At 33.3% G+C, this 19,387-nt stretch overlaps 4 protein-coding genes across 4 annotated transcripts; 3 read left to right on the top strand and 1 right to left on the bottom strand.

Annotated features, from left to right (window-relative positions):
* The first annotated feature begins 38 nt into the window (after window positions 1–38).
* On the top strand, window positions 39–976 carry LOC106325500 (inactive protein RESTRICTED TEV MOVEMENT 2-like). Its single transcript, XM_013763548.1, has 2 exons — window positions 39–198; window positions 284–976. The coding sequence occupies exons 1-2, from the start codon at window positions 99–101 to the stop codon at window positions 850–852; spliced, it is 669 nt and encodes a 222-aa protein (XP_013619002.1). The 5' UTR covers window positions 39–98; the 3' UTR covers window positions 853–976.
* Window positions 977–2,936: 1,960 nt separating this feature from the next.
* Window positions 2,937–5,590, top strand: LOC106322599 (BTB/POZ and MATH domain-containing protein 5-like). The gene is made up of 4 exons (XM_013760667.1): window positions 2,937–3,447; window positions 4,190–4,535; window positions 4,642–4,930; window positions 5,199–5,590. Exons 1-4 carry the CDS (start codon window positions 3,062–3,064, stop codon window positions 5,393–5,395), a joined length of 1,218 nt encoding a protein of 405 aa, XP_013616121.1. The 5' UTR covers window positions 2,937–3,061; the 3' UTR covers window positions 5,396–5,590.
* Window positions 5,591–10,284: 4,694 nt separating this feature from the next.
* LOC106320072 lies at window positions 10,285–12,060 on the top strand. Its single transcript, XM_013758438.1, has 3 exons — window positions 10,285–10,614; window positions 11,283–11,610; window positions 11,704–12,060. The coding sequence occupies exons 1-3, from the start codon at window positions 10,467–10,469 to the stop codon at window positions 11,903–11,905; spliced, it is 678 nt and encodes a 225-aa protein (XP_013613892.1). The 5' UTR covers window positions 10,285–10,466; the 3' UTR covers window positions 11,906–12,060.
* Window positions 12,061–12,184: 124 nt separating this feature from the next.
* On the bottom strand, window positions 12,185–17,772 carry LOC106320061. The gene is made up of 18 exons (XM_013758429.1): window positions 17,406–17,772; window positions 16,805–16,879; window positions 16,579–16,694; window positions 16,377–16,491; window positions 16,158–16,286; window positions 16,030–16,077; window positions 15,784–15,953; window positions 15,518–15,714; window positions 15,149–15,441; window positions 14,685–14,834; window positions 14,146–14,607; window positions 13,914–14,060; window positions 13,712–13,781; window positions 13,471–13,598; window positions 13,188–13,394; window positions 12,978–13,115; window positions 12,774–12,902; window positions 12,185–12,676 (listed from the first exon to the last, which is right to left on the bottom strand). Exons 1-18 carry the CDS (start codon window positions 17,538–17,540, stop codon window positions 12,311–12,313), a joined length of 3,075 nt encoding a protein of 1,024 aa, XP_013613883.1. The 5' UTR covers window positions 17,541–17,772; the 3' UTR covers window positions 12,185–12,310.
* Between the last annotated feature and the right edge of the window lie 1,615 nt (window positions 17,773–19,387).

Below are 19,387 nucleotides of genomic sequence, written 5' to 3' on the forward strand. Positions count from 1 at the left end.
TTTGATATCTCTCTCTGTCTTCTCACAACACAAAAAACGTTTACCTATATACCAGAAAAAAAGAGCAACCACAAAGAAAAAAAAAAGAGTGAGTGAGAATGGCTAACATTGGAATGGAAAAGGTTTACCAAGAATTTGACCCTGTAACTAGATGGACCTCTGAACCAGACGCTGAGATCCTTGTCGTTGATCTTCCAGGTTCGTTTTCTTTTTTCTTCTTCTTCTCGATCTTGTTTGGTAGAGAAGCAAGCAAGCTCCTAAAAGCATTGTGTTATGTGGTTAGGATTCAAGAAAGAACAACTTAAGTTGGCGGTAAGCTCAACAAGGAAGCTAAGACTAACAGGAGAACGCCGAACTGGTGGACACAAATGGATTCGTTTCCACAAGGAAGTTCTTGTTCCTTTGACCCTTGATATCGACTCGGTTTCAGCTACCTTCAAGGACAACAAACTCTACGTCAGACATCCCAAAGTCAAGAAGACACAAGTCCCTCAAACTAAGCCACCAGTGATCAAGAAACCACATGATCAACATGAGAAAAACCGAGGCCAGGGTTCAAAAGCATCACAGAGCGGTGTTAAAACCGAACAACGAAAACATGATGCGCGCAAAAAGGAAGCGGCTGATGAGCCTAGGGAGGCTTTGAGTTCCAAGGATCATGAGGAGAAAGACAAAGTTGGAGCCAAATGGTTCGAGAAGTACAAACAGGCAACTGGAAATATGGTAAAGGAAGCTAAGAACAAAAGACAGTTACTTTGCAATTTGGCTGCTTCGATTTCATTGGTTCTGCTAATCTTATTGTACGCTAGAAATGCAGTACGTTCATCTCTCGTGTGGAACTCAGAGGAATGAGTAACCCTTACAATGTATAAGATTTGCTTATGCAGAAAATAAACAAAAATATTTGATATTTACCTTCTATATCTATGTACACATTTGTGTAATGAGAAAATGAAAAATTTCTAATTAGCCTTAATCTAATGAATTCCAGTGGCATGTTGTTTTACCAGAGTTGAATAAAACAATCATATCTATAAAATAATTACCAACGGTTATAAGAAAATATGAATGTTCAAAAAAAATCAATAGATGGCAACTAGGCGTTTTGTATAGGTATAGCAACTAATCAGATTATTTAAATCTTAGATGGAAATTATTTTTATTTATTATTTATTATAAATTATGTATTTATGTTTGATATTTTAGTTGTTTAAGTTTAATTATAAAATTATGTTGATAAATTAGAAAAGTTAGGTATACAAAAAAATAAAATCAGACAAATTTGTCTCACTTACACTAATACTAGGTGTTTTGTCCGCACATGTGGACATAATGTTTTTTATAGAAATTTATTAACAAATATACTATTAAATTTAAAGATCAAAATTTTGAAGTCAAACATTAAATTTATAATATTTTTATGAATCTTTTAATTTCTTAATTTTTATATTTTATTAATTTCAAGAGATTATTTCCGATAACAATGTCAATATCTTATTATTTTAAAATAGGTTATTATCTTTAAACAAATTTTATTATATTAGTTTATAATCAATTATAAAATTAAAGAAAAATATATATAATTGCTAATACAAAGTGATGTTATTAAACCAAATCATTGAAATTATCAAAACCTACAAAATCTCAAAATAAATCAAAATCAAAAAAAATGTTCAACCTAACCCAACTTTACATATTATATTAATCAAAATAAATAAAATGATTGAATTGTATAATTATATTGTGAAATACCTTCCATAATAACTGAATACACACTAAAACATGTTAACAAATAAAAAATTAATATGTAATGTATATAAGATAATAACCTTTGTCATCTATTCTTATATTCAATTGTAAATGCTATAATAGAAGGAAAAATATGTTATAGTCAATCTCTATTTTTCATCCAAAATAGATACATGCTATTTTCTTCTAAATATAAATTTAAATAGTATTTTTTAGTATAAAAACATTAAAAAAATTCAAAATGCTCTTTTAACTTTTAAACTTTAATAACTATAACTAAAAAATAATAATTTGGAAAACACATTTTTTTTAATAAAAATATAATCACATTTTTCTTAACATAATAGTCTTTTAAATAAATTGTAATTTAAACAAATTTCTAATTCTCTGAAATTTTTGAAAAAATAAAAGTAAGTAGAGTTCATTTTAAATTAATATTTTGAAAATATTCTCTTTTTGAGACAGATATTTTGAAAATATTTTAAAAAGATAATTCCATTCCAGTAAAAAATATTTAGAAAAATCACGAATAGCAAACAAATATAAATAAAAAAATTTGTTATTACTTGTATACCTATTTTTAGTATTTTAATACTAAAATAAATTTAATAATTTAGAAAAAATATTCCATGGCATATTACACTTAAAAAATATATAAATCAATTTTTGATATTTTTTATAACCTATTTTTAATATTTTAGTATAATGATAAATCTAATTATTATATGTATATATATACTAATGATTGTAAAAAATAGTGAATAAGAAAGAAAGATGTAGATAAACACAAAATAAATGCATGAGATTATCTTTATTTTTTTTTCAAAAACGTTTTACATTTATTGTTTTGAGATAATTTTATAATATTAATTGTAATCAGATAAACAATGAATTATATTTTAATTATAGTTTAATTAATATTATTTATTAAAACTAATGACTCAGCTCTAAAATCATGGAGAATGTGACAAATAAACAAATTCACTTCTCAAATAATAAAATTGTCTTGACTTACACTAATATTGTTAAATTTTTTTGGGTCAGATATTGTTAATTTATTTATTATTTGATTTATTTATTCGAACATTGTTTTGCAACAGGATTAGATCTGACTTTTCCACAATTAAAAGATTAGGTTAATACTCACAACCAAACACCTCTTTTTACCTCTTCTCCTTTCTTGTCTGTTTCACTTCCCTCTCGCGATTTTCTTTAAAACGGTCTTGGAACCAAAATCGAGATCGAAAACCCTAGAAATCTCACGTTTCTACTTTCTTCATCTGATCTCCACCATTAAATTAAATTCGAATCAATGTCCGGATCCAATCCGGATCGGGCTTCATCACCCACGAGCTCGAGATCGGTGACGAAGACGGTGAACGGGTCGCACCAATTCGTGATTCGAGGGTACAGGTTAGCGAAAGGGATGGGCGTCGGGAAGCACATAGAGAGCGATAACTTCTCCGTCGGAGGATACCAGTGGGCGATCTTCTTCTTCCCCGACGGCAAGAATCCGGAGGATAACTCGGCTTACGTCTCCGTCTTCATCGCGTTGGCTAGCGAGGGTAGTGAAGTCAGGGCGCTTTTCGAGCTCTCTCTTGTTGATCAAAGCGGCAAGGGGAATCATAAGGTTCATAGCCATTTCGAGCGGACGCTTGACACTGGGCCTTATACTCTCAAGTACAAAGGAAGCATGTGGTACGATCAGCACCTCATTGGCTCATTTCTCACAGTTCTTGTTTTTCTTGATTAGGGTCGATGGTTATGGGAATTGTGTAAAGATTTATACTTTATGGTAGCTTATTGAATGTGACATGGAAAAACGAAGAAGAGAAAGATGTGAACATGATCAAATAGAATATACAACATGTGATGTGATGTGATGTGATGTGATGAGTTCACTTGCTCTATATAAGAATCCATAGCTGCTGGCTGTACTTAAAACTTGTAAATTGCTAAGTAGGAATCCAAATCTGAACTCTGTCAGTCTTGCATGGTGTTCCTTGTTAATGGTGTAATTTATGAGAATTGAAGAATCAAGCAGTCTTAGTTAGTGTAGCAACATTCCTCCAACTTATGAATGATGTGGGTTCTTGCTACTGTTCCAAATCTTGTTTGTGAGAACAATATTGGTGGCAAAAAAGAGAGATGTGGGTGGTTTTTATGTTCATGATGGAAACGAAATTGAATGGGAAATGTATAGTTTCTAAAGCGTTTAAGCTGATTAAATTGTCTTGAGTGAATCCAGACATAGACATAGTCTTAGCTTAGTTCTGATTGGCAATGTTTCTTAATTTCATTGAAGAAGCTGTGTCTTGTATTCTACTTTGAACCTTTTTGAAAAGTGATATGTTTGATCTTCTCTTTACATTTATTTTTTGCTTAAGATCTGCCAACTCAAGCTCCTATAATTCTCTTTTCTTCTTTGTGGCTTGATTAGGGGATACAAGCGTTTCATTAGACGTACCCATCTTGAGACGTCTGACTTTCTCAAAGACGATTGCTTGATTATCAACTGTACGGTTGGAGTTGTGGTTTCGGAGGTACAGTGCCCACAGTTACACTCTGTTCGCGTCCCTGATTCAGAACTTGGATCACATTTTGGAGTTTTTCTGGATAGCATGGAAGGTTCTGATGTCACTTTTGACATTGCTGGCGAGAAGTTTCAAGCTCATAAACTAGTCCTCGCTGCTCGATCTCCGTTTTTCAAGTCTAAATTTTTCAATGAGCTTGACGCAAACAATACAGAGGTTACTATCAACGATCTGGAACCTAAGGTTTTCAAGGTACATCATTGGTGGTTGTTTTTACTTGTTACTTGTAAACATTATTCAGGGCGTTTGGTGGTTGTCGTTGACCCTCATGCTTGTATTTATGTTCTGTTCGTTTCAGGCTCTGCTACAGTTCATGTATAGAGACTCTCTTCCTGAAGATGTGGAGCCTGTGACGACTCTTACATTTGAATTCTTAACACTGCCTGAAATATACGAGACATTGGTTGTAAAGCTTTTAGAAGCTGCGGAGAAGTATGGCATGAATAGGCTCAGGTTGTTGTGTGAAGCTCACATCTGCAAAGGCGTATCAGTAAAATCCGTCGCCAAGATCCTAGCGTTGGCTGGGAGATATAAAGCTACAGAACTAAAGAGCGCTTGCCTATTATTCACTGCCGAGAACCTAGCAGGTATGCTTCTTATATTGGAATCACGGGTGGAGAATCTTGTGTTTTGGTTTTCTTGTTCTTATGGGAATCAAAGTCAAGTAAAATCATTTGTTATTCGGTTTGGTTCGGTTTGGTTTCGATACATTATAACCAATCGGATTATAAACACATTTCAGTTCAGTTTAACATATTTTGGTTTGGTCCACCCATAATATTACTGCATATTAAAGTTTTATAATCGATCTTCTGGTGTGGTCGACTTTGGTTGGGGTGACCTTCAATATTACAGCTGTTCTGGAGACAGACGCTTACAAAGAGATGAAGGATGAATGTCTGACCCTCCAGTCCGAGCTTCTGAAGGCGGTGGCTGGTTACGAGGAAGGCAGCAACAGCAGCGGTGAAGCCAAGTCTCAGAGCGTGTGGGCCCAACTATCAGACGGGGGTGGGGATATCAGCAGCCGACATGTTAGACAACGAACCACTTAGAGCTTTAATATACATTTTTCTCAGGTTAATAACCATAGAGGGGGGGTATATAGTTTGTTTTTCTGTATTTTTTGGTATTTTCTTCCAAATTTTTTTACAAGGTTCTTGTGGACGGACTACTTTGAAATACGAATCCTAACTCTTTGGTATGCAGTTGACCGTTTCAATTCAGTAATACGAATCCTAACTACCTTGTGTTCGTGTGCCTCATAATTTTACATGCTATAATAGTTTCAAAATCCCATACATTCCAATTTCCAGAGCATTGTTCTTGTTTTACATTTACTCAAAACACTGATAATATATATACACTGATGTGTGTAATAACGTTTGTATTTCTATAAACCAGTCGAATTACTAAACAAATTTAATTACAGTGTGTGCATTTTGGTTTGGTTTTATGTTCTTTTTATATTGTCGTTTATAGTTACACAAACTGATATTGATAGACGTCAAAGATCGTGATAAGTTTAAACTGATATTCATAGGTACACAAACTGATATTCCAGAATTCAAAGAAATATTAAGAAAGGTTTCAATCAAAGAGCAGGCATGCGTCGATAAACTGAGAGTTGATTAATGTGGGTAACAGATAATAAATTAAATGGGATCATACTGTAAGAAAAAGGACAGATAAAAGTAGAATATTAAGAAATACTATCTGATTCTTAACGTTTTTTGACTTTCTATTACATTTATTACATGTGACACACTTTGTTGTGGGCCAGCGACAGATTATGGACAATTTTGCCTTTAATGGAAACGATACTCGTGGATGACTGATCTGTGGACGAGTGTGCGTGGTTGGGTGATTTGTGGACGGGTGATCTGTGGATGAGTGATGAGTAATGTATGAACATGTAATGTTAATGTGTTGATAGTAGATAATGTGGACAAACTCTCTGTTTTGATTCCATAAAACTATACAACAATATGTGGACATGTTTCGTGTTACTAAAATTATACCATAAAATGTAGACACAGACTATGTTATCTTCAACACAAACACTTGGCTTCTTTAACCCAATTGATAAATTATCTGCAATTAAAATTCAATCAAGATGAGAAAGATATGATATTGTGAGTATGAGCAGAGAAAAATCAAAGAATTGTTTACCTTATGTCGGAGAGTAATAGATCTTGCATGTCAGAGATTTTCGATCTAAGGAATTTGCGCTTTGTCATGATGTGGATGGATGTAAATTTGATTAGAGTTTAATTTAGATCCTGAGATAATTAATGAAATCGAAGGAATATTGTCCATGTCCACAACTAGTTTATAATTCTGTTAAGATATCAATGTCCACGACTAATTTAGAATTTTGTTATCCACGCTTTGGTGTCCACGTCCACATTTAGTTTTGTTTACACATTAATATATATATAATATATATATGAAAATAGATCTTAAAAGATAGAGAATTTTATATATAGTTTATTATGACAATCATTTTTGTTTAATATATTTTAGAACTTGAGATTAAAATAAATATAAACATAAAATAGAATAAGAAAAATAATAAATGAAATAAGAAGAGGAAAGAGGTTTTTTTTAGTTTAGGTTCATAAGAGTCTTTTGACAAAAGAAAGTGTGTCTCAAGTGATAAGCGTTTTGTAGTGTAATTTGAATGTGGGAAAGTATCTCTAGATGTAAAAAATTCTTTTTTTTTGTCAACGAAATACTATCCGATTTAGTATCCGATAGTGAAAGAAAGGGGGGGCTCACATATTGAGCTTCAGTTATAACTGTGTGATTCTCCTATCCTCATGCAAGTATATAAATATTTATACAGTACATATATTATAATAATTAATTAATAACTTGTTTTCAATTTTAAATTATTTATAATTTATATGTATGCTTTCGATTAATAATATTATTTTGTTTTAATTAAATATGTGATTTTGGATATGCAACATCTAATTAGTTTGATCATCACTTTGGGTTGCTATTAAGCCGAACTATCTCTTTCTCTTCTGCTCTGACACAAAGAAATAGATAGTTGCATGGTGAGCTAGAGGAATAATATTCCTTTTGTTCTAAATAAATTACAATTTTGATTAATTTTGTTATTTGCATTAGATTGGTTGTTTTCTTAGATATGTGTAAATATATTTCGGTAGTATCATGTATAACATTATATATATATATTGTTTTGAAAATCAAATAGAAAAAATAAGTTAAAGCGATGATCGATCCAAAATTACAATTTTGAAATCTCATAATTATATATTTTACAAATTAAATCAACAGGAACAATTAATTACTATTCTCATCATTAAAATGAAACCTCATTAAGCAACCCACCCATCAAGATGTTACCTATAAATCTATATCAAGATCTAGGAAATTGAAACTATCAAAACATCCCTGCCATATTCCTAATTGTGCCTAAGAAAACAAGAAATACATTGTATTAATCACAATACAAAGAAGAGATCTTACTCAAATATTATCTACACTAGAAACGTTTTTTTACTTTGCAATTACTAAAGTACTATCTTAATAAGGGAATTTTTTTTGTCAATAAATAAGGAAAGTTTTCTTACTTTGCAATGAGCATATATACAAGCTATATGCAAATCATGTGTGTACTTGAGAGCTTCAAGACGACAATCAAACACATTGATTGCATCTTGGTATTTACCATCGCGAACCAGAAACGAAGCATGGTTGTAAAGACATCATGAATCGAGGTTTTCAGGGAGGTTTTAACTTGTAAGATAGGGAAAATAGGTCATCTGGACTTTAATCTTAAAACAAGTATAGATTGAATCAAATATTCAAACCAAACGAGATCCATAAACCAAATATGTCATATCTTTTAATTGTTTTAAGAAGTATAACTTTAACTTGTGCACAGAAAAAACACAAGTATAGCTTTAATCAAATATTCAAACCAATCACAAGATCCAGAAACCAATATATCATATCGTTTAATTGTTTTAACAAGTATAAATTTAATCAATTATTCAAAACAATCATCCAGAAACCAAATATATCATATCTTTTAATTGTTTTAACAAGTATAGCTTTAATCAAATATTCAAACCAATCACAAGATTCAGAAACCAATATATCATATCGTTTAATTGTTTTAACAAGTATAAATTTAATCAATTATTCAAAACAATCATCCAGAAACCAAATATATCATATTTTTAATGGTTTTAACAAGTAAGCTTGAATCAATTATTCAAACCAATCATCCAGAAACCAAATATATCATATCTTTTAATTGTTTTAACAAGTAGCTTCAATCAATTATACAAACCAATCATCCAGAAACCAAATATATCATATCTTTTAATTTTCTTAACAAGTATAGCTTTAATCAATTATACAAACCAGTCATCCAGAAACCAAATATATCATATTTTTAATGGTTTTAACAAGTAAGCTTGAATCAATTATTCAAACCAATCATCCATAAACCAAATATATCATATCTTTTAATTGTTTTAATCTTAAGAAAAGTATAGCTGTAATCGAATATTCAAACCAATCACAAGATCCATAAACCAAATATATTATATCTTTCAATGTATATCTGATTAAATAACACACAAAAATAAAATATGCATTTCAATATTGCATTATGTAGTATTTAAAATGATTTCTCCCTAGATATGTATATCATTGATTATGTTTTCCATGTTTCTAAAATTTGTGTGTTTTCTGTTTTTGCTCTTCTTTTCTCTATTTTATCACAAATTTTCCTTATATTTTCTACATTTATCATACATAAAGTGAAAATATGCACTAAACTCTATTTTATGTAACATTTATATGTTTTCTTTGTTTTCAAAGTGAATATAAATATTATCATGTTTTCTGCCGGCTAATAATTATTTATTAATATCAAACATCTTCAACAAATGCATTTTTAAGAATTTAAAACTCGAAAAGTAATAATACGATGCTAACTAACACAATCGAAGGATAGACTGATACATTAACTTTATCTAATTTTGTTGTTGGTCTAATATGATCTTGTCTTCGGCTATCATCTATTGTAATCAAATGTAAAATCATTAGATGTGATCCATCTGTTACATCGAAATAACATGATTTGTTGTAGTCATTATCATTTGCATAATTTGTCTCCCGCATTGATATGATAAGTACATAAACTGATCATCATATTCAGATTCCTTAGTAGTATGAAGGATACTGAAAAATTATTTTTGTTATTGTTCGCCACGAACTTCCATCCTGAACTCGCCCACTTAAACGAAGAATAATATACTTTATACTCCAATGAATACATCTCCACATTGTACACATAACCTCTAAATCCAGTCTTGTTAAAGTATTTTCTTGTAACCATCTATTGATGAGATGCGTTAGTTTAAAACGGATAAGAAAGAATAATTGTAAAAATTCATGGAAGTGAGAGGTATTCCATATGTTCACCCAATATCTACAATTCCCATCAACAATTATCAACCTGGAAAGGACACAAGTAAGTAAAATTTTCCATCCGAAATAACACGTTCTAGATTGAACGAGAATGCGGTTTAAAGACCGAAATAAACTCACAATCGAAGGAACCAAAAGAAATGCAATCAAAACTAAAGAATCTAGTTTCAACCGGGAAGGATAGAATAAACAATTGTGAGAGGTGGTTTTCTCTTTTAAAGAGATTAAAAAAAAAACTTTGTATGGTTTTGGAAAGCGTTGTCTTCATATAAATTGAATGGTATCAATTTCAAACATTTGCACATGAAACTGATCCAAATTTTTAACCACCACTTGAAAACCACCAAATGAAAACATGACTAATGGCCCAATGGAATGATTGTTTCCTGATGAAGTGCGACTTAGGCCCAATTAAAATCAAGTGATCCGATAACCCGGTCTGATCCGGTTATTGGGAGATGGCGTACAGTTCACTGATTTGCTTCTACAAGCGTCGTCTTCCTCAGATCTTTTAGTTCTCCCATGAAACCCGAGAAGATTCATATTAAACACCTCTTCTTCTGATTCACATATCGGAGACTCAGATCTGCAATCGAAGTTCTTGGCAGGGGATCCAATTTGTTTCAATTTGACAAGATAAGAAGAAGCATGGACACCTTTACGGCGGAGGATCTGTCGACGATCGGCGGAATCGCCACCGTGTCGCTCCTCCATTCGTTCATTCCAACGCACTGGCTACCTTTCTCAATCGTCGGACGCGCGCAGAAATGGACGCTTTCCAGAACGCTCTTCGTCAGTATGTTTCCATCTCTTAGATGCGTTTGATGATGAATCCCAAGGCATTGTTATGATTAATGTAGAAATTGATAGTTACGAATGATTCAAACTGCTGATTCAATGGTTTAATGAATTTGTGATGATGATGATGATGCTCGTCTTCAACGTTGGTGTTGCGTTTTGTGGTCTAGTTATGGATATGAATGATGATGTGAGATCTTGATGGGTCGTACATTGTAATGAGAATAGCTTTGGAATAGGGTTTCAGAGAGCTACTGAGCTTAGATCAACCCTCTATTCACTATGTATGAAGAGATAGTCAAGAGAGTATATATATATATATCGCCTAAGCAACTTCAATTGTGTTAATGAGTGAGAATGTGACTTGTTTTGGGGAAGGTGTTGATGTTTTATAGCTTTCCATTGTGGTTACATGGTGTTGACGAACTGGTCTGGAGTTTTAAACCATTAATCAAAGTCAGGGTAACTGGTTTGTGTTCTTATCTTGTGAAAAAGTGCCTAAAGAAACCCATATTACTAGTTTAATGTACCATTGAGTTTTAACTATTTTCCTTCCCAAGCTCAGTTACATGATTCAATTTATCTTTTTTCTGTTTTGTTCTGTGTGTTGTTGCATTTGTTCATGCACACATATTGTTTTCTGATATTGTCACTGATTTTTTTCAGCTGCATTTGGAGCAGTTCTGCATGTCATATCCACTTCTCTTCTTGGTATAACAGCGATCACTATGGCCAATACCATCGCCGGTGAAGAGACTGTTCACAAGCTCGCTTCCCTTTTGCTTGTAATCCTCGGTGGAAGCTATGTCTTGCTGTTTCTGGCCGGTAAAGGTGGCCACACTCATACTCATAACCAACCCATGGAGAAAATGGCTGTTGCTGGGCTTGTCCTTGTTCCTGCTTTATCTCCATGTGCAACAACTCTCCCGGTTTTCCTCGCTGTTGGAAATTCAAAGCCCATGATGGTTCTCGCCATCATAGTTCTACTGATCAGGTGAGACGAATAGACATCTGTCTGTATAGTCAATATTAGGGCAATGAAGTATGATATTATGAGGGAAGTAATGATTTGATATTTTGTTGGCAGTACCATATTGGTGATGACATCGCTTGTGGCTCTATCGTTCTACGGTGCAAGTCAGCTGAAGTTTCACTGGGTGGAGCGATACGACAAGCTACTTGTTGGTTCGGTCCTGTGTCTGGTAGGTATCTTAACCCTACTCTTCCATGATCATGACCACCATGGTCATGAAGCACATCAACTACCCAGGAAAATCATTACTCTTTAGAGTCCGCTCTCGAATCTCTGTTTTGTCTGTTTGTTATAGAGCGCCTTAAGGGATTTCCCGTTGTATGTCTATAAATAGTTCTAACGCTCTCTATTGCACGTGAAGAAACATATGTATGTGTCAATTTCCTTTAATAGAACAACATTAGTTGTGAATGTGATTATCTTAAGCAGTATATCAAATCCATTTAGTTTAATAATCATGCGTTATATAAACATCATAGTTTTTCAACGGTTGGAATGACCAATCAAAGTTACAGAATCAGAAGATGTTGCACTCCAAAAAAGGTATTTATTTAAGCAAGTAACTTACATTTTTGCATCTTTTTTTATGGAATAAGTTATAGTTATTCACGTTCTATAAAGAGTAATAAGTATAGAAGAGAAACAAAAGGTAAAGAACTAATCAGGAGGAACCAACGGGCTTAAGGAAGTTGTCAAAAGGAGTGGAGCTCGGAGGATTGAAGAAAGGAGGATGGTTTTGGTACTCAGTGACACACATATTCGAAGCGGCTGCAGGTGCACCCAGTCCCATAGTCTCCCAAGAGTTTGGCTGATCCACAAAAGGATTCCCACCACCACCAGAAGGCAAAGTAGGACTACTACTCTCTTTGGTTTGGTTACTGAACTTGTTGCTTTTTGCAGACATGAAAGACATCTTCTCTTGCTTCCCCATGAGAAGTGCCTCACAGTGTCCTGCCATTTCTGTGTATGTCATGTCTGGTGGATCAGACACTGAGTATCTCCCTAACTGTGCTGTTGTCTGAGACACCTGAAACACAATTTTCATTTGAATTTGTTGATTCATTTCCTAATAAATGCAAACAAGAACTCGAAGCCTTATAAACCAATAAAGATAAAGATCTTACTGCACTAAGAAGTTCATCGATGCTTAGGAGAAAGGCGGTTTTGGCATTAGGTTGTGTATCAAGAGCAAGCTGATCTTCTGGAGGAGTTGGTGCTGCATCGATCTCCGGTATAAGAGACTGAGTTTCATCCTGTGGGAGAGAAGAGAAGTAAAATGAAACAGAGTGATGTTAGAGTAAACAAAAGGTGGATACATTAACACATACCATTTCTCGTGGTTTGTTGTTTTTATCTTCAGAACGGTGAACATGAACTGGAGATTCTGTCAACTGTGTTCCAACAGGACAACCGTCGATAGGTATAAAATCTGAAACTAGCTGCTCCTTTATAGACGACGCGTCTTGCTGCAAGTTAAAACAATTAACAAGGTTAAGTAAGTAAACTATAAGAGAAATGATGAAAATTTAGAAAAGTACATCTGATAGTTTCCCTAGAAACTTCATTATCATGGCAGCGTAATGTTCTCGAGGTTGACTTTGTGTAGTTTCTTCTATGGCCACAAGTGAAATCAAAGCATCATCATCGTCTTCTTTTGAACCATAACTCTTTGCTGGTTGTTCTTCTTGTCCATAGAACACAGCATCTAGCTTGGAATCTTCCACCAGTTGAAGAAACGGGTCAACCTGATATATATAAGCAACAAGACATTTTATTATCAAACTGTATTATTACTAGAACAGATGAAAAACGTTCGTCTACCGTTTTCTCCTGTAGTGCGGTTTTTGCGTTATTAACAAGAGGAGGGATGTTGAAGGCTCTTGCTGAGAAAATGATCATTGATGTAGCCAGAGTAAAGAGTGATCTACGCCTTGATGGCTGCAATGGTCCTAATATTGGCAACACAGAGTTAATGCAACACTTCTCATGATATTAGATGCATAACAGTGAGTGAAATAAACAAGGTAACATCTACACTTAGACAAGTATAATGGACTAGTACCTCCAAGAGAAAGATTCCTCAAAGAAAATGCTAGCTGGAAGCTCCAGACCAAGACTTCATTGCTTGAGTTCTACATAAATATTATCAAACGCTTCAGATTTGGTAGCTTGCTAAACATGAACTAAAGCAGTGTAATAACTAGGCATAACACTAACTTGTGTTGTTAAACATGAACTAATGAATAACTTTATAACTATTGTACCTTAGTCCTTCCAAAGAGAAGTACTAAGCTATATGTATTAGCAATGGCTTCATAGTTTTGTGGCATGTTGTGAGGAGACAAAGACTGCACCCATATGGAAGAAAGCAAAAGGCAAATCTGGTGGCTGCTTAATCTTAAAGGTATCACCTGAAAGGAACACACAAAACCAATTATAAGCAAATGACAAAACCATCTCAGAGTTAATATAACAAAGCACATTTATGAAACTTACTGGTTTCTCTTCTGAACCTCCCAAAGGATTCTGATCAGATACCATTGATGATGGGTTCCTTTTCACACTCTGACTCCTGCTGTAACTTGACTTTAACCGGCTCAATACAGAACTTGTATTGTTCTTTGGTTCCTCCTCATCAAAACTCTCACCTCTACTAGCAAACCTTGACTGTGACCTGCTAAGTGTTGAGACTCTCTCAATCTTTGCAGCACCATCTACAGAGTTATCCGCCTCCATCTTCAGTTTTCTAAACAGTGCAGCTGAAGAAGAGAACACAGATACGGTTCTCGACAATGTCCTCTGCATATCAGCAGGCCTTCTAGACTTTGGAACTGAGTTTGGACAAACAGAAGATGGGACTAGAACCACAGAGAATATACGGTGCGCACCCATCCTAGATTCATGGTCAGCACAGACCATAGCTTGAAGCAACTGATGGAACAGTGCATCTGGAAAAGCCTGTGTAAATATTGCAATGTTACACATTGAGTGTAAAACAAGTGTATAGAAGACACTTCAAGGTTTAAGCATCTTGCCTTGTTTTCATATGATAGATTTGGTATGGCTGCTATAATCTGTGCTGTGCGGAAGACAGCGGAGATTAGGGTTCTTGCCATGACTGTAATGTTTGACATGCTTTCTAACATGACAGCCATTATGTCCAGGATAGGACCTGCATCTCCTACCTACATTTCAGAGAAACTATCAGTTCTATAGAAATTGAAATATACTTTGTCCGTTCCACTAAGATATACGTTTAATAGATGTTTTAGAAAACAAAATTTGTTTCACAAAAATATATGTTTTATGTTTCCTATGCAGAAATTAAAAATTTCAAGAAAATTAATTGAGTTTATTAAATTGCTCTAGATTAAAAGTTAAAAAATGATAAGTAGTTATTTAATGTGTTTTCTTAGTACGCGTGAAAATATTAGAAAAACTATTTAAAGGAACTGAGTTAGTATCCAGCAGTATAGATTTCAGATTCAATATGAGTTACCTTCTGTGATAACTGCACTAGGCATTGCTCAACTGCAGTTTCAAACTTGAGATTATACTGAATCATCTCATTCCCAAGATTTGAATCATCTAATGAACAATGAATGCTCTTCCTCAGATGCCTGATCATATCGCTCAACGCACCAATTATTGCAACAGATGGCTGAACTTTAGTCTGTTGAGCAAGTGCAGTTGCAACATAAACTATGTCCAGTTGCATCTTAGGTTTCTTTAGAACATTCTTGTGATCAAGATGCTTGATCAGGATAGACAACAAGAAGTGAGTGTTTTGCCCTGTCCTCAGTTAACAACACTATTAGTAGTAGTCAGTAACAAGATGAGTAATAAATCAAATGGAGATGTTACCAACCAGATCTTTCTATTAGTAACTGAACGTCCTGCAGAACATATAAAGCAAGACCGTTGTCCGTGGACCAAACTTCATTGAAATCAAAGTAGCGGAAGAGTGACTCGAGTACACGCCTCACTGTTGTAGCTTCTTTTGCTAACTTGGCAAGATTATGAAGACAAACCCTCGACCAAAACTTAGGATTCTTAGAATCTTCCCTGCATTTTCACTAATCAGTAAAAGAGAACGAGACACATATACATATTCTATAAAGAACTAAGGCTTACACAGATACAATGGCCTTGCCTCTTTCATCCACAATTCTTGTCCAAGAAGCAATCCTTGTCTCAGCTTCTGCGGGAGAAAGTTCAGAAGCAGTGTTGTTGTCTTGTTGTTGTACAGCACCAGTGGAAGATTGAACAACTCCTCCATAATTTTCTAAGACAACAGAGACAACCTGAAAAGAAGAAAACGTTAGGAAAAATGATTGAACAGTTTAGGGTTCTTATACTCTCGCTTCTAAGCAAACATACATTGTCAAATTCCACTGAGATATGTGAAAACTCTCCCATGAACCAAACCTGTGAACAATACAGTGATTGCATCAATACTTTTTCTTGCAAATGGGATAAACAAACTGAGTTATATATGATGAGAGTACCAAGGATGAGAGAGCTTGGAGGCCAGCAGAACACAAATGTATTGTTCTTTCTTCTTCTCCAAGTTCGTGAGCTAGAGGACATATTTTTGGGATCAACCCATCTAAGTTAAACATGTATGTGCCTTCTGTCTGGAAAAAAAAATCAGTGAAATACATCATCAGTCTCCAGAGTCTGATGTTGTTTATCATAAGACGGGAGAATTATCAAGAGAGGTGCACCTGACTGGTAACAAAGTCATAGATAGCTTCACAACCTAAAACGCGCATTTCATCATGCCTGGATTGATCCAGAAGGATATGAATGAGGCCAAGGTAGCTACTAGCAAACAACGACCTGAAAGACATAAATTCATTATGACAACCCATAATTTATCTTAAAGCAGAGTATTATTTATGTTGAATTAGATAAAAGAGAGGATACATTTGTTCATTACAGGCAACCAAGAGCTTCTTGTAGATACACATAACAATCTTGACAGAGTGAAATTGCTCCAGTCTCAGTTCCTTGTAACACCTTTGTTCAAGATAGGTTGTAATCTGAAAAAAGAAATAGTATATAGAACCAATGCTTTATAAAAAAAGCTGAAGATAACTAAATCCATAATATCATGGAATGTAATAAAGGATTATAGCTTGTGGAAAGTCACCTTAGGGATACGAAGAGGGTTTTTGGCAGCATATTCACATAGTTTGCTTATTTTTCTGTCGTTAGGTTGCTCATCCTGCAAATTAGTAAGCATAATGTAGGAGGAAATCTTACAGTCAATAAGTAGAAACACTTTACGTGCAAAAGTGGATAAAGAAAAAGTTAAACCAAGAACACATTAAATTCATGAAATCAAACTGTAAAATTCTTAAATCTCGGTGTACCAGTAGAACATATTTGTTGGATTGCAAATTATTAATTCACATAATCAATTTTTTTTTGGAGAACAGCATAATCAATATTACTTTGCCTCGATGTAATTTCTCTCAAGTTTTTCTTGCTTTTTTCGAGTTTGATTCGCGTTTGTTCTCAGCACAAATCAAGATCCATCGTGCAACCATTACACTAATCTCACCCCTACTAGAAAAATTCAGCAGATATTCGTTTGTCCTAATCTAATGAAACTGTGTTTGCTGTCAACAGCTAAGGATAAAAAGCTCATGCAAAAAAATGCTATAGTTTAAACAAATGGGAATCATGACGTCATATTTTAGGAAATGCGACATGGTAGATTCAGATGTAAATGGGTTAGAAGGACAAACCGGGGAACGAGGGAAGATATCGGCGAGAAGTTGTTTGTATCTCTTGACGGGATGTCTGGATCTGGCTCGCAACGCGGGACAAAAGCAACACAAGCTTTCGCATACGGGGAACACGGTCCTAGCTACGGCCCCCATCGTTCTCCCTCCTCAATGAAGACTCGAAAGAACAACGAAACGAGATTTTACAGGCACATGTAGGAAGCGCAGATCGTGAAATGTAATGGATCAAACAAGATGTGAAGGAGTGAGATCAAAACAGAGATTCATGCGGATAGATAGATGCGAAGGTGAAATGGATGAAGAATAAGGAAAGAAGAGAATCGAGGAGCTTATTGCGGTACTTTCTTTTTTTTTTTTCAAAACCAAAATTTTTGAATCGATTTACTATTTTTGTATTTTTGACAAATAATCATTGTTGATACTGTTAAACAAATATGCCACTAAAAATCGGGAAATCAATTAAATTAAATAATAAAAGTTTAATTGGACGTTTTAAAAAAATAATAATAATTGGACGTTTTTGTGAGTGAGACGCTTGCACTTGTCATGTTTGTTTCTAAACATATCTACTGATTGATGTTGAAACGATGTATGTTAGGAATAATAATTGGGGGAGAGAGAGAGGGACTTTTTAATCGCATTCTCTCATTTTTCAAACCCCTAAACCAAATTTTAAAGTTTTCTTCCTTCCCAAGAAACCGACCTATACAGTAAGGCTGTTCCAGATTCAGTGTCATATGCTTAAAGACTATGAACAGTAACATATACTGTATTGATTTTTATGTCAACCACAACTTAATTACAATCATTGCAGAAGAGGAAGAAGAAGAATTTCTAAAGAAGACTTGCTTGTTGTGTGTTTTATTACACGTAAAGAATTTCACATCTATGTTATTAGAGCAGATTCTCTATTATCATCACATTGTCGTGGCCTAGTGGTTTTCACTAGAGCAGGAGTTGCATTGTTGGTCCAAGACAGAGATCGACTCTCCTATGTCTTTAATAGATTCGGGTGTAACCTTTTTGAGTTTCAAAAAAAAAAAAATCTCTAGTATGATTCTACCCTTAAGTTTTTAATTTATTTACAACTTTATGCCATTATTTTTTTTTTCTTTTTTTAAAAAAGATTTTCGATCCCATTAATTCCATTAGTGTCATTCTTTAATGAGAAATTCCCTAGAATATATATTTTTAAGTTTTTGTCACAAAAATAGTCTTCAATGAAGAAAATGACCATAATAAGTTTTATTAAAAGGTAAAAAAATTTTACCATACTGTTAACTAATGTAGACTTAGGGGTTAGAGTTAAGGAGTGGGGTTTTGGGGATTTGATTTCAAATTTTTAAAAATTAAAAATTAAATTAAAATTTTCAAAATAAAAAAGAGCTATTTTGGTCATTTTTTTTTTGTTATTTTGTGACAAAAACTTAAAAAGAACTATTTGAGAGAATTACTCTTCCTTATTTTCGAACAATTGAAAAACAATTCGGCCAAACATTTATTTAATTAATCATATGCAGCAGCAATTACTAACATTTCATTAGTTATTTTTCGAATAATTAAATGCCACTTTACAATTATTGGCATGTCTACACCATTCTTCTATATATAGATCATCACAATTGTTAATAGATTAGATCATTTTATATAGAAACACAATTTCATCACTAAAAATATTTTTAAAATTTTAAAATAAAATAAATTCTAATTTCATCACTAAAAATATTTTTAAAATTTTAAAATAAAATAAATTCTAATTTCATCACTAAAAATATTTTTAAAATTTTAAAATAAAATAAATTCTAATTTCATCACTAAAAATATTTTTAAAATTTTAAAATAAAATAAATTCTAATTTCATCACTAAAAATATTTTTAAAATTTTAAAATAAAATAAATTCTAATTTCATCACTAAAAATATTTTTAAAATTTTAAAATAAAATAAATTCTAATTTCATCACTAAAAATATTTTTAAAATTT

Source organism: Brassica oleracea, chromosome C2 (genome assembly GCF_000695525.1).
Source record: "Brassica oleracea var. oleracea cultivar TO1000 chromosome C2, BOL, whole genome shotgun sequence".
Classification (NCBI taxonomy): Eukaryota; Viridiplantae; Streptophyta; class Magnoliopsida; order Brassicales; family Brassicaceae; genus Brassica; species Brassica oleracea.

What these genes read in the sequence shown, in the direction of transcription:
- LOC106325500 (XM_013763548.1), top strand. Translation starts at nt 99, where the DNA reads ATGGCTAACATTGGAATGGAAAAGGTTTACCAAGAATTTGACCCTGTA. An exon ending in CCTTGTCGTTGATCTTCCAG is followed by an intron (nt 199 to 283) that starts GTTCGTTTTCTT and finishes TTATGTGGTTAG; the next exon opens with GATTCAAGAAAGAACAACTT.
- LOC106322599 (XM_013760667.1), top strand. Translation starts at nt 3,062, where the DNA reads ATGTCCGGATCCAATCCGGATCGGGCTTCATCACCCACGAGCTCGAGA. An exon ending in AAGTACAAAGGAAGCATGTG is followed by an intron (nt 3,448 to 4,189) that starts GTACGATCAGCA and finishes TGGCTTGATTAG; the next exon opens with GGGATACAAGCGTTTCATTA. An exon ending in TGGAACCTAAGGTTTTCAAG is followed by an intron (nt 4,536 to 4,641) that starts GTACATCATTGG and finishes TGTTCGTTTCAG; the next exon opens with GCTCTGCTACAGTTCATGTA.
- LOC106320072 (XM_013758438.1), top strand. Translation starts at nt 10,467, where the DNA reads ATGGACACCTTTACGGCGGAGGATCTGTCGACGATCGGCGGAATCGCC. An exon ending in TTCCAGAACGCTCTTCGTCA is followed by an intron (nt 10,615 to 11,282) that starts GTATGTTTCCAT and finishes GATTTTTTTCAG; the next exon opens with CTGCATTTGGAGCAGTTCTG. An exon ending in ATCATAGTTCTACTGATCAG is followed by an intron (nt 11,611 to 11,703) that starts GTGAGACGAATA and finishes TTTTGTTGGCAG; the next exon opens with TACCATATTGGTGATGACAT.
- LOC106320061 (XM_013758429.1), bottom strand. Translation starts at nt 17,540, where the DNA reads ATGGGGGCCGTAGCTAGGACCGTGTTCCCCGTATGCGAAAGCTTGTGT. An exon ending in TCTCAGTGGAATTTGACAAT is followed by an intron (nt 15,954 to 16,029) that starts GTATGTTTGCTT and finishes TCTTCTTTTCAG; the next exon opens with GTTGTCTCTGTTGTCTTAGA. An exon ending in TTCTCTTTGGAAGGACTAAG is followed by an intron (nt 13,782 to 13,913) that starts GTACAATAGTTA and finishes ATATTTATGTAG; the next exon opens with AACTCAAGCAATGAAGTCTT.